The sequence below is a fragment of the Salmo trutta genome, chromosome 36 (assembly GCF_901001165.1).
Source record: "Salmo trutta chromosome 36, fSalTru1.1, whole genome shotgun sequence".
Taxonomy (NCBI): domain Eukaryota; kingdom Metazoa; phylum Chordata; class Actinopteri; order Salmoniformes; family Salmonidae; genus Salmo; species Salmo trutta.
In genome coordinates this window covers 10,616,892-10,631,387 of record NC_042992.1, presented here as the reverse complement: position 1 = coordinate 10,631,387, position 14,496 = coordinate 10,616,892, and the positions used below count along the sequence as shown (strand labels likewise).

Sequence of the window (14,496 nt, the reverse complement as noted above, 5' to 3'; positions counted from 1 at the left end):
TCCATCCACCTGACAGGTGTGGCATATCAAGAAGTTGATAAACAGAATGATTGTTACACAGGTGCACCTTGTGGTGGGGACCAAAAAGGACAAAATTGTGCAGTTACGTCACAACACAAGGCTACAGATGTCTCAAGTTGAGGGAGTGTGCAATTGGGTTGGAGTCATTAAAACTTGTTTTTCCAACCACTCCAAAAATGTCTTGTTAACAAACGATAGTTTTGGCAAGTTGCGCATGACAAGTAATTTTTCCAACAATTGTTTACAGACAGATTATTTCACTGTATCACAATTCCAGTGGGTCAGAAGTTTACATACACGAAGTTGACTGTGCCTTTAAACAGCTTGGAAAATTCCAGAAAATTATGTCATGGCTTTAGAAGCTTCTGATAGGCTAATTGACATCATGAGTCAATTGGAGGTGTACCTGTGTATGTATTTCAAGGCCAACCTTCAAACCCAGTGCCTCTTTGCTTGACATCATGGGAAAATCAAAAGAAATCAGCCAAGACCTCAGAAAAAAAATTGTAGACCTCCACAAGTCTGGTTCATCCTTGGGAGCAATTTCCAAACGCCTGAAGGTACCACGTTCATCTGTACAAACAATAGTATGGAAGTATAAACACCATGGGACCACGCAGCCATCATACCGCTCAGGAAGGAGACACGTTCTGTCTCCTAGAGATGAACGTACTTTGGTACGAAAAGTGCAAATCAATCCCAGAACATCAGCAAAGGACCTAGTGAAGATGCTGGAAGAAACAGGTACAAAAGTATCTATATCCACAGTAAAACGAGTCCTGTATCGACATAACCTGAAAGGCCGCTCAGCAAGTAAGAAGCCACTGCTCCAAAAACCACCATAAAAAAGCCAGACTACGGTTTGCAACTGTACATGGGGACAAAGATCATACTTTTCGGGGTTAATGTCCTCTAGTCTGATTAAACAATAATAGAACTGTTTGGACATCCTTATGTTTGGAGGAAAGAGGCTTGCATGCCGAAGAACATCATCCCAACTGTGAAGCACGGGGGTGGCAGCATCATGTTGTGGGGGTGCTTTGCTGCAGGAGGGACTGTTGCACTTCACAAAATAGATGGTATCATGAGGGAGGAAAATTATGCGGATATATTGAAGCAACATCTCAAGACATCAGTCAGGAAGTTAAAGCTTGGTCCCAAATGGGTCTTCCAAATGGACAATGACCCCAAGCATACTTCCAAAGTTGTGGCAAAATGGCTTAAGTACAACAAAGTCAAGGTATTGGAGTGGCCATCACAAAGCCTCAAAAAAAAAAAACATGTGCGAGCAAGGAGGCCTACAAACCTGACTCAGTTACACCAGCTCTGTCAGGAGGAATGGGCGTAAACTCACCCAACTTATTGTGGGAAGCTTGTGGAAGGCTACCCGAAACATTTGACCCAAGTTAAACAATTTAAAGGCAATGCTGCCCAATACTAATTGAGTATGTAAACTACTGACCCACTGGGAATGTGATGAAAGAAATAAAAGCTGAAATAAAATCACTATTATTCTGACATTTCACATTCTAAAAATAAAAGTGGTGATCCTAACTGACCTAAAACAGGGATTTTTTACTAGGATTAAATGTTAGGAATTGTGAAAAACTTAGTTTAAATGTATTTGGCTAAGGTGTATGTAAACTTCCGACTTCAACTGTATGTTGTAGGATATCTAGGTCTAAAACAAGATGGCAAAAGAACAATTGAAAGTGAGACATGCATGACAAGTCTATTGCTGAGATTTCATTAATAGGATAACCATCTAAAATTGTAAAAAAAAAAAATGTTTTATACAAAACATAATTGGACATATCCTTTATACAGTTTCCCATTTCTACATCAGTAACTGTCAGTTTGGTTCTTCAGAAAGGCTTATGGTTTGAAATGTGTCAGTAACATTTTACTCATTCGAATATCGAGTGACGTTAACATGTCGCTGTAGGTGACTTCAACGCTGACTGAGAAAGCTAACTAGATTTGTGTACTAAGGGTATTGCTCCGATGTTTGTTGGAGCGAATGGTCGGGGAACATAATTATAATAATTTTGAAACTGCAAATTGACCATTACTAAGCCCAAAGAGATTATATTTGAAAATAAGAATTTAAAACTAATTTGCTGAATTCCAGATTTTACAATATTTTTACTTTTCCCCTTCACCAAAAATGAAAGTCAAAAAATAAAAAAAAATAAAAAAAAGTTGCCAACCCTTGGAATAGGATAAAAGGTGTTATAAACTGGGTGGTTCGAGCACTGAATGCTGATAGGAGTGGTACATCAGACCGTACACCACGGGTATGACAAAGAAAACTTAAATTTTTACGTTGGTAGCCAGTTTATAATAGCAATAATGCCCCTTGGGGGTTTGTGGTATATGGCCGCGTTGCATCGTGCCTATGAACAGTCCTAAGCCGTGGTAGATTGGCCATATACCACACCCGCTCGGGCTTTATAGCTTAGAGCGCTAGCTTAGCGTAATAACGACATAGGCTAAATTACTTTCTGGACATCAATAGGACAACCATGGTAACAGTAACAATGTCTAACTGGTGATGTCACATAGAATGATAGCATCCAAGTGAGACCAAAAGTGGCCTAAAGGCAACAGTAACTAAATGACTATCATCAGTCCAAGGACAAATTGGTGAGAAATAACGCTTTAAAACAAACGGCAGGACAGAAAAAGGCAACAGAAATCTATTGTCATGGGAATGAGCGAGTTATCAGGGAGAATAGCTTAGCTTGGTAGAGACGACTAAAGAACCAAATAGGAACCATTTTGTTCTAATTCAGTCAGTTCTCCAATAAACATTACTTCAACTCCATAATGGCTCAGCCCATGCCAGTTTCCATACAGGACATATGTCAAAGTCACAACACCATCACTAAGTGGATGGAATAATCTTCAGTGACCCTTGTATAGGAGAGTACAGACCTAAAACTGTCAAAGACAGGTCATTGATAAGCAATTTGCAAGCACACACACACACCCACACACACACACACACACACACTGGCCTAAGGAAAGTAAAGTTGGGTCAGAACAGGTATCTTTGATTAACCACTCCAACTTAAAAAAAAAAATATGACTTTAATATCAAACTCATTCAATATCTAGACAAAGCAACAAACACTTCAATCTCCACTAACTTCAAACCGAATCTTTGGTCAGTAGGTCCTAAAAGGTTAATCTTCCATAATTGACCGTCTCTATAGGTGTAACCAGTAGGAGTGAACTACATTGTGCTGTTTTACATGTGGCCGGTCACCAGCACTAGAAAGTGGCTTTCCTCAGGCCAACCATAGCACTGAACACAACCCACTCACTGTGCAGTCCCATAGGAAATCAATTCACATCAATGTTTTAAAAAGTCAAGTCCTGGTAAAAACAATGTTAAAGAAATAAACTGCTTCATCGATAAGCCTTGTGTCGTGGAGGAGGAGGGCGGTGGAGTGTAGCTATGATGGTGGGCTGTATGTTCCACCTATGGCTTAGTGTCTCTCTCCTTCCTTTACTCCAGCTTCTCCTCAGGGATGTTGTCCAGGTCTAGGTCAGGTGAGACCACACAGCACAGACACAGCTTCTGGGTGTTCAGGGAGATCATGTCTGAGGAAAGGAAATACAACCAGGAAGTTCAGGGAGATCATGTCTGAGCAAAGGAAATACAACCAGGAAGTTCAGGGAGATCATGTCTGAGGAAAGGAAATACAACCAGGAACATGTCAAAACCAAGCACAGCTCCCCAGAGCAACTTTTCCAGTGCCCCCAACTACCGCATAGCAGATCTACATTTTATTATCCTATTCTAATACTACGCTAATTCAAAAAGGTAACTATGATATGAACTCATTTCTTTCTACCACGTATACGCTGGCTTTAAACACTAATTAAAACAAAGTTTTAATTAGTCCACTGTTGATACAGTCAGGTTTATCTTTTGGTATTGTTTTAATTAGTCCACTGTTGATACAGTCCCAGTCAGGTTTATCTTTTGGTATTGTTTTAATTAGTCCACTGTTGATACAGTCAGGTTTATCTTTTGGTATTGTTTTAATTAGTCCACTGTTGATACAGTCAGGTTTATCTTTTGGTATTGTTTTCATTAGTCCACTGTTGATACAGTCCCACAGTCAGGTTTATCTTTTGGTATTGTTTTCATTAGTCCACTGTTGATACAGTCCCAGTCAGGTTTATCTTTTGGTATTGTTTTAATTAGTCCACTGTTGATACAGTCAGGTTTATCTTTTGGTATTGTTTTAATTAGTCCACTGTTGATACAGTCAGGTTTATCTTTTGGTATTGTTTTCATTAGTCCACTGTTGATACAGTCCCACAGTCAGGTTTATCTTTTGGTATTGTTTTAATTAGTCCACTGTTGATACAGTCCCAGTCAGGTTTATCTTTTGGTATTGTTTTAATTAGTCCACTGTTGATACAGTCAGGTTTATCTTTTGGTATTGTTTTAATTAGTCCACTGTTGATACAGTCAGGTTTATCTTTTGGTATTGTTTTAATTAGTCCACTGTTGATACAGTCAGGTTTATCTTTTGGTATTGTTTTAATTAGTCCACTGTTGATACAGTCAGGTTTATCTTTTGGTATTGTTTTAATTAGTCCACTGTTGATACAGTCAGGTTTATCTTTTGGTATTGTTTTAATTAGTCCACTGTTGATACAGACCCAGTCAGGTTTATCTTTTGGTATTGTTTTAATTAGTCCACTGTTGAAACAGTCCCACAACGTTTTACAGGTCAGCAGTCAGGTTTAAGACATTGGACATTCAAGAAAAGTGTCACTTGATCATGTGACGCTGGAGGGGCTACAGGAGGGGTAGAGAAGGCTAGAGGTCTCACCGAGCATCCTGCTCAGGAAGGCAGGTCTGGAGGAGGGTGGCAGGTGGATACAGATATAGTAGATTGGCGCTCCAGACAGAGCCACCCCGATACCCACCAGAGAGTTGATGGTATCACTGTAGAGAGGTACTACCACCAGGAACACACTGCATAGACAGTACACTATGGGGAAGAAGAGGGAGAGCTGGAGAGAGAGAGAGAGAGAGAGAGAAAACATGCTCACATAGACAGTACACTATGGGGAAGAAGAGGGAGAGCTGGAGAGAGAGAGAGAAAACATGCTCACATAGACAGTACACTATGGGGAAGAAGAGGGAGAGCTGGAGAGAGAGGGAGAGAGAAAACATGCTCACAAAAGAGATGAGGGGAAATCTATAATTGTTTTTATTTTGTTTAACTAAGCAAGTCAGTTAAGAACAAATTCTTATTTTATAATGATGGCCTACCCCGGCCAAACCCTAACACGGATGCTGGGCCAATTGTGCACCGCCCTATGGGACTCCCAATCACGGCTGGTTGTGATACAGTCTAGAATCGAACCAGGGTCTGTAGTGACGCCTCTAGAACTGAGATGCAGTGCCTTAGACCGCTGCGCCACTCGGGAGCCATCATGTCCCCACAAATTCACCAAAGCAGTTGATAAAAAGAACTCAAAAGGTAATTTTAAGGATTTGAGCCATATCCTGCACTAATAAATAACAGTTAAAATATAATACAACTTAATTGTCCATCCAGAAGGGACATTTTGCTTTGGCATCACCTTACAAGAAGTAGTAAAACCTCACCTTGACGGGCCGGTGCATGTCCGGAGCTTTGACCCGGAGGTAGATCTGGCTGGCAATGGAAAGACCGATGAACAGCCAGTAGTTAAAGCTGAAGTAGTTGATGAGCTGGAACACATCCTTCACACACAGGTAGATCAGAGACATGCCGCCCTGCAGGAGACACAGGTAGATCAGAGACATGCCGCGCTGCAGGACACACAGAACACACTTCACCAATCGGATCCTAGATCAGAGACATGTCACCCTGCAGGAGACACATTGGCCATGGACTTTGCAGGGAGGAACCATGGTTGATTATGTGTAGTCTCGGAGCCGCTGCTCCCGGGTGGAAAATACATTAGTAATGTCCATACACGTTCAGACTAGCAGGATAAAACCTACAAAACTGGTACCCATCATTAGTCATCATTCACTTACGTTGAAGAGCAGGGCTGGGATGGGAGTGTAGCGCTTGACGTGGATCATGCAGAGGACGTTGGGTAAATGACCCTCCCTGGAACCCACGAAGAACAGCCTGGAGGCAGCGATGATGGAGGAGTTGAGTCCTCCGTAACAGGAGATGGCCACTGACAGAGGGATCAGCCACCGAGCCCAGCCCAGCATCTCATCAGCAAACGTCTGAAGAGAAACACCACAGCATAGGTTCTCATCTGGGATTTGCATACAGCAACCAGAGTTGGAGTCAATTTCCATTTCAATTTAGTCCATTCAGCAATTCATTGTCTTTTCATGGAGAAAATAGGAAAAAAGGGGATTTTCAGTTTACTTCCTGAATAGCAATGGAATTGACCCCATCTCTGCTAGCTACTGTCAACACTCCTGAAAAGGTCCCTTACTCAGGGCCTTCTGTAATTACATGAGCATCATTGTCCGGTGTACAAGCCAACCTCATCAACTGGACGACTTCCGTAACCTGGTTATCATGTCATCTAGCCTCACTGGGGAGATGTGTATCTGGTACAGATGGCGCCTCAGACAGAGGAACCAGAGAACAACAGCTGGTCCATTAGCTACACTGAACAGATGCTGTCAATAAGCCCTACCTCGTCCCCTGCATATGGTTTAACCTGTGTGTGTGTGTACACATCTATAAGCAGTCCTTTGACGTGAGAAAACCTTTTCATTCTTGATCATGATTGACTTTACATGGCAGTTGCCAACTCATCCATAACCTCACATAAACTCACCACAGCCACAGCCTCACTGGCCAGCACGGTTTCAGCATTCATCACGGTGTAGTAGGCAACGTTAGTCAGGATGTAGATCACCGTGACGATGGGCATTGAGATCCCTATGGCCAACGGGAGGTTCCTGGAAGGAATCGATAAAGAAATTGCTAGAACCCTATTTAAAAACAACAAGGACACACTTTGTGGGGAGAGAAACCTTGAGAGGAACCAGACGGGCAGGCCCAGGCTTATGCTCCTTGTCTATATTCCACCACCACAGTCAGACATCATGTGAGGGGGGAGACTGCCTCACCTCTCCGGGTTCTTAATCTCCTCTGTGATAAAGTTGAGGGTGTCCCAGCCGGAATAGGAGTAGAGAGCAGCGTACAGAGCCAGGGCCATGTCCCCAGGGTTCACTTTAGAACCCTTAAACGAATCCTCAAAGTTCTGCGTCTGGCCTGAAGTATACAGAGGAGAGGGGGTAACGGTGAATTATAGTCATTAATTGGATATACTGTTGTTTAATGAGGTGTGCGCGCGCGCGCGCGCACACACACACACACACACACACACACACACACACACACACAAAATCCTGATTGGTTAAAAGCGCATTCTAGCCAGTGTCTATTCCACAAGTTACCACCAATCTATGACGTTAAAATGCCTATTTACTCTGTTCCATCTGACTGTACAATCCACTGTCTCATCAGCCCAGGTAGGGAAGTTAGAAACTTGATCTTCACTATAAAAACACTCCAGACATTCTCTTTATTTTAGACTAACATTTAGTTTAACAGCAGAGATTAGTATAAACCTTACTGTCTGTATCTCCAACATTGTTTCAATATTCAAATTCAAATTCGATCGCCAACTGTCCCATAGTAATGAACGTGTAGGGGTTGGGACGAGAGAGCGAGGCAGGCACCATTTCTCAACCAGTCGAAATCATGAATCAATGAAAAGTTGAAAGACTAAAGTTACATACATGGGATGCTTTAGTGAATTTCAATGTCTGGAATAGGAAAGGCAGAAATAAAACAATTCAATTAACATTCGCTGCCAGTCATCCAAAACATGGATGACTGGCTGCGGATTTGACAACTTCAGGCAGGTATATCCATTTTATGGATATATACAAAGAAATGTCAATTGAAAAAAGGTAAAACAAAATGAAGTGCAGCTGGTTTTCAGTCCTTCCAGCTTCAGTTTGAAGTTAAGAGTTAGCTGTGTTGCTGGCTAGCTCCTCTGAACAACAGTGTCCTGACGAGAGAGAACATTTTCCATGTCAGGCGAAACCTCCTCATTAGCTCATTGTTATGTATCCAAATAAAATGACACTAGAAAACAGCTTAAACAAATGCTGCTACTGTTATTCTGTCTGCACTGAACAACTGGTTCGCGTCCATAGATTCAGAACAAAAAGACGACTGGGTCGCGTCTCTGGCAACCGAACCAATAGAACGAACAACCAGCCGGCTTGGTTAGCAACCCTAGATCTATGTCGGGACTTTATCTTATGGAAGGATGAAATAGTATGAATAAATTCATCAAAACAAAAATTTTTATGGAAATATGTCAATCATTATTTGAATATAATGATAACCTGTTGTATAAAAGTGGTAATGCCCTTAACTTCTATGGGCTATGTGGGACACAGCGTCCCACCTGCGGGACACAGCCAGTGAAATATCAGGGCGGCAAATTCAAAACAAAATGTCAATTCTAATTTCTCAAACATACAACTATTTCACACCATTTTAAAGATACACCTCTCCTTAATCCAACCACATTGTCCGATTTCAAAAAGGCTTTACGGCGAAAGCATAAAGTTAGATTATGTTAGGACAGTGCCAACACAAGAAAAACCACACAGCCATTTTCCAAGCAGGAGAGGGGTCACAAAAACCAGAAATACAGCTAAAATTAAGCACTAACCTTTGACGATCTTCCTCAGATGACACTCCTAGGACTCAAGGTTACACAATACATGCATGTTTTGTTCGATAAAGTTCATATTTATATTAAAAAAAAAACATTTCACATTGGCGCATGATGTTCAGAATATTTTTTGCCTCAAACTGCCGGTGAATCAGCACAACAATTTACAAAAATACTCATAAACGTTGATAAAATATTAAACTGTTATTCAAAGAATTATAGATAAACATCTCCTTAATGCAACCGCTGTGACAGATTTCAAAAAAGCTTCACGGGGAAAGCACACTTTGCAATAATCTGAGTACGGCGCTCAGAAAAATACATCAGGCGATACAGATACCCGCCATTTTGGAGTCATCCAAAATCATAAATAGCATTATAAATATTCACTTACCTTTGATGATCTTCATCAGAAGGCACTTCCAGGAATCCCAGGTCAACAATAAATGTTTTGTTCGATAAAGTCCATAATTTATGTCCAAATACTTCCTTGTTGTTTGCGCGTTCAGTAAGCTACTCCAAATGTAGGAAGCGCGACGAAAATTTCACGACGAAAAGTCAAAAAAAGTTATATTTACGTTCGTAGAAACATGTGAAACATTGTATAGCATCAATCTTTAGGGCCTTTTTAACATAAAACTTCAATAATATTCCAACCGGACGATTCCAATGTCTTGAAAAACGTTATGGAACACAGCTACCTCATCACGTGAATGCGCACCAATGAACTCATGTCATTTTCTGAGTCACCAACTTCCCGGCCTTCTTGTTCACTGCAAACGCCTAAAACAAGGTTCTAAAGACTGTTGACATCTAGTGGAAGCCTTAGGAAGGTCAAAATGAACCCTAAATCACTGTGTGTTAGATAGGCAATGACTTGAAGACTACAAGCATCAGATTTCCCACTTTCTGGTTGGATTTTTCCTCAGGTTTTTGCCTGCCATATGAGTTCTGTTATACTCATAGACATCATTCAAACAGTTTTAGAAACTCGAGTGTTTTCTATCCAAATCTACTAATAATATGCAAATATTTGACTCTGGGCCCGAGTATTAGGCAGTTTACTCTGGGCACGCTTTTCATCCGAAATCGAAAATACTGCCCCCTATACCTTAAAAAAGTTAAAGCCGGTGTTTGGAGGATATCGGCACGGTTCGCCGGACTTCATCTTGGGCCTAACAACACCCGTGACAATTAGGGATGCACGATATTTAAAAAAAATATAATAAAAATCGGTGAACTTATCGGAATCGGCCGATATTAGCTAAAAATGCCAACATCGGTATCGGCCCGATGTCTAGTTTAACACCAATGTTAACCGATGTCAAAGCTGACGTGCATACCTATATAACGTAGGTACATGTAATGACGCCACGAAAAATATATAGCGCTACAAGTGCAACACAGCATTCCTAACCTGGCCCACAATGTCTGCTGTGTGGCTGGAGCAGTCAACAAGTCTTAGCAGTCATTTGAAAGAGTAAGAACATTTTTGGTCAGTGTGGTGTGTAACCTTTATTTAACGAGGCAAGTCAGTTAAGAACAAATTCTTATTTACAATGACAGCCTATCCCGGCCAAACCCGGACGACACTGGGCCAATTGTGCGCCGCCCTATGGGGCTCCCAATCACGGCCGGATGTGATACAGCCTGGATTCAAACCAGGGACTGTAGTGACGCCTCTTGCACTGAGATGCAGTGCCTTAACACACACACGGATGCAGCGGTCTAACTATTTAACTGTACTAGAATGCTTAAAAGGCTGCAAAAATGTTAAATATCGGTTATCGGTAAGGTTGCAAAATTCCGAGAACTTTCAATAAATTCCCTGGTTTTTCCCGAAGTACCGGTTGGAGAGTTCCCAGAATAAGCAGGAAATCCAGAATTCTCCAAACAGGATTTCTGGAAAACCAGGGAATTTATTGAAAGTTCCCAGAATTGTGCAACCCTAGTTATCGGTATCATTTCTTTTGGCAAGGAAAATATCAGATATCGTATTGGCAAAAATATCATATCGGTGCATCACTAGTGACAATATATCCTCCAAACACCGGCTTCTCGGGCATTATCACTTAAATAGAATTGGGCTATACAGCCTAGCTATTTTCCAGTGGTACTATTCTCTTTACTGTGCCATATGACCGGTTAGCAAGTAAAGCTCAATCTTGACAATGCATCAGGACATTATCATAGTTACACTGGTGCATCCCCAGGGAACATACCTTGTCCCAGCTTGACCATCCCAGCGATGATGATGACGATGAGAGCCAGGACCTTAGCTACTGTAGAGACCACCTGCAGGATGGCCCCCCACTTCACCTTCATACAGTTCACACACGTCAGGAGACCTAGGAGGAGGAGGAGAGATCAGTGTGTTTGACAGCGGAGTCCTCAGGTATAGAGAACCTGAAATTGACCTTGGCAATCCTGGTTAAAAATCAGTTAGCCATGAGTACAACAACATGTTAACTCACCAAGCTAGTGGAACTAGAAATGGATAGAGATTCAGACCTGATAAAGCCAGCCTAGCTAGTGGAACTAGAAATGCTACCAATAAAGCAGAGTACAAGTCTGATAAGGCTAATGGCTTAGGAATGATTCCAGATAGAGTGTCTGATAAACTCATCTCTATCCACAACAGAGAGAGTTGATAACATTACAGTCCAGGAGGACAGGCCTCTCTCCATCATGTAAAGTAATCCGCATCAAATAACAGCAGGACAGTGTGCACCTGCAGGCAGAGAGGGGGATTTGACTCAATTTCCTCTCCACTGGTATGTACTCTGGTCCCAGTAGAGAGGTGTATGGACTTACATGGTCATGCCAGAAAGGAAAATAAGCCTGAAGCCTCTTGCTGTATTTGAAAGTTTTTAATAGCCATCCTTATTTTGTTGGTCTAGGGTTTCTCAAACTTCATTGTTTCCCGCTAAATCAGGGACTGATTTAGACCTGGGACACCAGGTGTGGATAATTAATTATCATCAGGTAGACCAGAAAACCAGCAGGCTCCGGACCTCATAGGGTCAGAGTTGAATTCCCCTGTTCTATACTGTGGTATGTTAATAGCTGCATGCATGCACACACGAAGCAGGAATGTGGCCTTGGCCACACCACATCCAAGGTTAATGGAAGGATAGTGTAAACAGAACATTTGCAAATTCGATGTGAGGAGAGGCTGATCTTACGCCACATATTTTACTCATGTTAAGACAGCTTACAGCACAGGAGGTTGGTGGTACCTTAATTGGGGAGGACGGTCTGGTGGTAATAGGTGGAATGGTATGAAATACGTCATGGTTTCCAGGTGTTTGATACCATTCCATTTGCGCCGTTCTCCCCTCAGCAGCCTCCTGTGGCCTACCGTGTACTATGATCAAGAGATTACCGGTTGTGTGCCAATGATTACATCGGAAATGAATCAAGGGTTTGAACAAGGACCCAATGTTGCTGGTCAGCGGTTTGATGCTTCAGGGAGAACTTCTACAATGGTTTCACACGACAACCAAATGCTTCCGTGACAAGACAATCCTGCTGTTTTTAAGGCCGGTGGCATTTATGTACAAGTCCTGTGTTTTGGCAACATGGATTCTTTGACATACTGTTACACTCAGGCCTTCTCTGAAACCTGTCACCAATGCCTAGCATATACCATTACAATAGACACTCAAAATCCCCAAAACGAATTCTAACCTTTAGTATAGCAACTATATTTCCATAAAACATAAAGGATAAATACAGAAGAGTAGGTTTTCAGTCTACTATAATAGGATGCCAGGTTGCCTCAGCATAGACCTTCATTGATGAAGGAAGGAACGTGTTTGAATGTGAATGTCTCTCCAGTGCCCATAGAGAGAAAGAGCACTGACAATATGGCCGAATTCCTGAGGGGATTCAACTAAAGGCCACGTCAGGCTGCTTTAGTTTGTTCTGTTCCATCTGCCTGACTCAACAGAATACCTTCTCTGAGCTTTCTCCGTGTTTGTCAGACAAACTCATATCGGACCTTGAGGGGCTCCAACTGAACACAAACACACGCACATTTATATCCCCCCTGGCAACCACAGAGATGACACAGGATATGAAAGCAACAACTAAGTAAACACACAGGTGCACTTCACAGGTGCACCTGCAAGGCATGTAAGCATTAGGAGGACAGACATCAAAATAAATGGAGAAGTGATAAACTTCTGTGTTGAGTTCAGTTGCACGAAGTAGAAAAACATTTTTGCAACAGAGAACGTAAATCTGTGTTCTTACTGGACAAGTTCAGATAGTATCTCCGTATTTCAAAACAGGCAGAGGGATGAAAAGTAGTGAGCTCAGCGCATCTTACCGATGATGGCTGCTGCTATGAGTCTCACAGCATCGTAGGGGGCTGTGCAGGTGGGGTAGAAGGGCTGCACCAGGTAATTGGAGAAGGTGAGGGCTATGACAGCCTGGCAGGCTGGCTCCACGATCATCAGGGACGTCCACAGCCTGATAATTCAAAACAAGAAGAAATTAAAATTGAGAATAAATAAGGATTTGTATAGAACTTTTATAGTTGCTCAAATTATGTCAATGAGAGAAACCTATACAAATATAAAAGTGGAATAAGGGGGAACCTGACCTAATAAAAGCCAGAAAGCCTCCAAAGGACTCCAGGATGTATGCGTAACTGGCCCCAGACTTGTGGATGGTGGTTCCCAGCTCGGCGTAGCACAGAGCCCCGAACACGGAGAAGACCCCGCCGATGGCCCACACCACCAGTGACAGGCCGAAGGAGCCCGTGTAGAGGAGAACCCCTTTGGGAGACACGAAGATGCCCGAGCCGATCATGTTGCCCACGATGAGGCAGACCCCGTGGAGCAGGGAGATCTCCTTCTTCAAACGCATGGAGCCAGTCGACAAGGTGTCGGCGTCTTTCTTAATCCCCATGGTGATGGTTCGGGTGGGGTGGAGGCAGGGCTGGAGGCAGGGCTGGAGGCAGGGCTGGAGGCAGGGCTGGAGGCAGGGCTGGAAGCAGAGGGAGCAGCACGTCACGATGTCTTACGCTCTCAACGGATGGTCATCATGTTGTCTTTAAAATCAGCTGGACACAACAAGGCTGTAGAGAAATTAGGACAGTAAAATGTTAGCGCAGGAGGCAAGACAATATAACTTGCGATGCGAAACTGTTAGGCTTCAGGCAACAGATTTTATTAGGTAGGTGTAAACACTGCAGCATTTGAGGGATAGACACTGGAATACCTAGCTAAACATGTAGGTGATAACTATTCAGTGCAAAAAGACAACTAAAGCTTACTGCTAATTTTTTATTTTTTGTTACAAGCCGTGTTTCGTTAAAGCCTATTTATTTTTGTTACAAGCCATGTTTCGTTAAAGCCTGTGTAAAGTTAATTTGTTTCAATGTACCGGTAGGCACCTGCGGCTTATAGACATGTGCAGCTTATTTATGTTCAAAACAATTTTTTTAAATTTAATTCAGTGGGTGCGGCTTATATTCAGGTGCGCTTAATAGTCCGGAAATTACGGTATTTGTATTTATTATGGATCCCCATTAGCCAAGGTAGCAGCTACTTTTCCTGGGGTCCAGCAAAATTAATGCAGTTATACAATTTAAGATATTACAATATTCACAACAGATTAATAAGTGTGTGACCTCAGGCCTCTACTACAACAAAATCCATGTGTACGTGTATGTATAGTGCGTATTATAGTGTGTTTGTGTGCATCCGTCTGCGC

General features: G+C 42.3%; 1 protein-coding gene across 2 annotated transcripts in view; it reads right to left on the bottom strand.

The window, feature by feature from the left end:
• Positions 1 to 3,077: 3,077 nt before the first annotated feature.
• The window catches only part of si:dkeyp-120h9.1 (Y+L amino acid transporter 2-like), a 28,896-nt gene continuing 17,477 nt past the window's right edge, over positions 3,078 to 14,496 (bottom strand). Inside the window, exons 3-11 of one of the 2 annotated variants that reach the window (XM_029734616.1) lie at positions 13,382 to 13,858; positions 13,106 to 13,248; positions 10,995 to 11,120; positions 7,145 to 7,289; positions 6,850 to 6,973; positions 6,080 to 6,280; positions 5,663 to 5,812; positions 4,878 to 5,061; positions 3,078 to 3,630 (exon numbers count right to left, since the gene is read on the bottom strand). In XM_029734616.1, coding sequence (XP_029590476.1) covers positions 3,536 to 3,630; positions 4,878 to 5,061; positions 5,663 to 5,812; positions 6,080 to 6,280; positions 6,850 to 6,973; positions 7,145 to 7,289; positions 10,995 to 11,120; positions 13,106 to 13,248; positions 13,382 to 13,689 — 1,476 coding nt within the window. In that variant the 5' untranslated portion in view covers positions 13,690 to 13,858 and the 3' untranslated portion in view covers positions 3,078 to 3,535. The remainder of the gene's footprint in view (positions 3,631 to 4,877; positions 5,062 to 5,662; positions 5,813 to 6,079; positions 6,281 to 6,849; positions 6,974 to 7,144; positions 7,290 to 10,994; positions 11,121 to 13,105; positions 13,249 to 13,381; positions 13,859 to 14,496) is intronic. The other variant, XM_029734617.1, reaches the window with a different exon arrangement.